Source organism: Buceros rhinoceros, unplaced genomic scaffold (assembly GCF_000710305.1).
Source record: "Buceros rhinoceros silvestris isolate BGI_N320 unplaced genomic scaffold, ASM71030v1 scaffold48052, whole genome shotgun sequence".
In the NCBI taxonomy this organism is placed as follows: domain Eukaryota; kingdom Metazoa; phylum Chordata; class Aves; order Bucerotiformes; family Bucerotidae; genus Buceros; species Buceros rhinoceros.
In genome coordinates, this window is record NW_010398036.1 from 1 (window position 1) to 3046 (window position 3046).

A 3046-nucleotide genomic window follows, 5' to 3' on the forward strand; every position below is an offset into this window, starting at 1 on the left:
GGAGCTCGGGCCGGGCGGGCGCATGAAGAGAAGAAAAAGAGTTATCGTTCCTCTAGGCACAACGCTGTGTGCGGCTTCTCTTCAGTTTTAGCGAAATGCTCCACTTTCAAGCAGCCAGGTGATGCAGAGAGGTCTCTTCCAGCCAACATGTCTTTGAAAAGTTCATAGGGCAGCATAACTGTACAGCAAGTACCAGCCTGGCCAGGCCCCTTTAGGGTGTTCAAACCACTGATGTCTGTATATGATCACATACCAGCTCTTCCTTGTAACATGCGTTTTAGGTGACAGGTTCACTGAAGGCCAGCACTGAGGTTAGACCTGCTTGGAGGAGGGCTCAGATAGCCTCCTGAGAGGACCTACTGGAGTCCCTTTCTCACCTGAACTGTTTTAGGCATCCTTCTCAGTCAGCCTTCAGGATGCTAGGGTTAGCTGTACCATAAGTAAAACCATCATCATCCGAAAGCTCATTCGTGCACATTTAACATCATAAAAGGCTGCACATTACTATTATTAACTTTCTAGCCATAAGGAAAGGTTATTACCTTAAAGAATGATTTGTATTAATCAAATGTGTCCATTAAGGGAACTTCTTCAGGTTTACTTTTCAGAAAAACAAAGCTTGTTTTTCCTTTTCATGTCTCTGTGTGTGTCTGTGTCCATTTCAACCTCAAAGAGAAGACCAGCCATCCCAGGAACTGTAAAATCCTACATATGGGGTTTTTTTATCACAGTCCAGAAAAGAGCCTGCACCTGCTCCTCATCGCACAGACTCAAACGTCGGTGAGAACCCGACATTTCAGGGCCCCTCCTCTCACTCCGTAACATGTAACCTGCCCTTAGCAAGGCTCTCAGACTCATCCAGTTTAAGCCAGGTTCAAGCAAAGGTCAGTCAAGGTCACATAAGGCCATCCTCAGTCCTCATCCCCTTGTCCCCTTTGCTCCACTCCTTTCCAGTTAAGAAGGGGTAGGAAGGTTTCTGCAGTGAGTGCGCCCTGGTGTGAACCAGCCAGCCCCAGCATCCCCTTTCTGGTGGAGTGTCCCAGCTGTGAATAAGGAAGGACACCCTGGGGAATGAGCACCCACCCGAGTGGCAGACACAGGCAGCAGCACTCCTTGGAGCTCTGCAAGTACATGTCCTCGCACCTCTCCCTTGAAGAGCAGCCTTTCCAGCAGCTCCCACACACCCCACTTGCCCTGTGCAGTGTCTTGCAGTGCCTGGGTGCAAGAGTGAGATGCTGGGCAGGCGGAAAGTGGAGCTGCTGTTTGTCAGTGCTGGGGAGAAGCTGTAGGTGACTTTCTTCATGGAAGGAACATCCCAGCCTTTTCTTGAAATGCCCTGAGTCCGTGTGCTCCATGCCGGCTACCCCAAGGCCTGTGGGGATGCTGCCCCAGCGATCTGGGAAGGGGGCAGAGACAGCCATGGTGGTTACCATTAGTCACTGGCCCTGCAGGAGATGCAGGACAGCTATGGGAGGGTGACACGGTGCGGTGCTGGGAACCCCCCAGCTGTATTTGCCACAGTTTGGAGCGGTTGCACGGGCTGCCTCCTGCGGGGCTGGGATGAAAACAGGCCTCTCTCTGCTCCAGGATGCAGGTCCAGCAGTGCTGAGCACAGAGCCAGGCGTGCAGAGCCAGGCAGGGCTGTGTCTCTGCCAGGCTGGCTTTGCGAGAGCCCCCAGCTCCAGGCAGGGAAGTGATGGAGTGTGTTAGAGGTGCTTTTCTGCAGCCCAGCTCCAGCTCCTGCTGTTAGGGGTGGTCCAGAAGCTGCAGGCCAGAGCAAAAGGGAGGGGATCATGCTGCTAGACAGAGACGGAGCCAGGAGGCTGGCTGTTGCTGTTGCTTTCGGACGGTGTCTTGGCAGTGGAAGAGGTGACCATAGAACCACTGTTCTTGAAGATGCGGAGCAGCCTGGTCTTGTATCCTCGGAAGGCAAAGAAGTAGATTATGGGGTCAATGCAGCAGTTGAGGTTCATGAACGCCACAGTGACTTGCAGGGACATCTTGAAGGCTTGCTGCTCAAGGCAGGATGGCTGGTAGAGGATCTTCCTGACCATGAACTGGACAATGTTGAGGTGATAGGGACTGAAGCAGAGCAGAACAGCCAGCAGTACCACCAGGATGACAGTGAAGGCCCGGCGATGGTGCCCATTCTTCACTGTCAATGGGTTCTCCTTGGCCGTCTGGCAAAGCTTGAGGTTGATCCTCACATAGCACACCAAGATGATGCCCACAGGTAGGAAGAAGCCGAGCACGCAGGCCCCCAGGAGCAGGTACGGCAACTTGGGAATCTCCTCGAAGTTGAAGTACTCCATGCATGTCAGCTTGTCCCCCATCCTCCGCGTCATGGGCCGCAGAAGCAGTGGCGCTGTCTGCAGGAACACCAAGGACCAGATGAAAACACAAACACCCCTGGCACGGCTCATCTTCCGGATCCTGCCAGGGTGTCTGGTGCGCACCACGGCAATGTAGCGGTCCACACTTACGCAGGTCATGAAGTAGATGCCCACGTAAGTGTTCATGTAGAAAATGAAGGCTGTGGCCCTGCAGAACCAGTCCCCAAAGGGCCAGTCAAACTCCAATATGTAGTAGGCGATCCTGCCCGGCAGTGCCAGGGTGAAGAGGGCATCGGAGAGAGCCAGGTTCACCAGGTAGAGGTCAGTGGAGTTGAGTTTCTTCTTCCTGCGCTGGAATGTGATGCAGAGGGCCAGGATGTTCCCACAGGCGCCGAACACCAGCAGGGCGGTGTAGAAGAGAGAGAAGGTGACTTTGGCAGAGAAGTGGTGGTTGTGCACGTTGCAGCTACTCTGGTTGCTGGAGGTGAGGTTGGTGGGCGGGAACACAGCCTCCGAAACAGCCATTTCCGTGGTGCCTCACAAGCTCTTGCCCTCTCCCTTGGAATAAGAACAGACATGAAACTTGCAGCTTGTCGATAACGGGAGTGGCACCCCTAGGGCCAGCCCCCATCACAAAGCAAAAGGCCTGTCCCCTGCTCCCTGCCAACCCCCGTCCCCCGCCCCAGCCCCCCCAACCCGGCAGCACACAGCTC

At 54.4% G+C, this 3046-nt stretch overlaps 1 protein-coding gene across 1 annotated transcript; it reads right to left on the reverse strand.

Annotated features, from left to right (window-relative positions):
* Window positions 1-1799: 1799 nt before the first annotated feature.
* On the reverse strand, window positions 1800-2858 carry LOC104488372 (G-protein coupled receptor 183-like). The gene has a single exon (XM_010130925.1). It carries the CDS (start codon window positions 2856-2858, stop codon window positions 1800-1802), a length of 1059 nt encoding a protein of 352 aa, XP_010129227.1.
* Window positions 2859-3046: the final 188 nt, after the last annotated feature.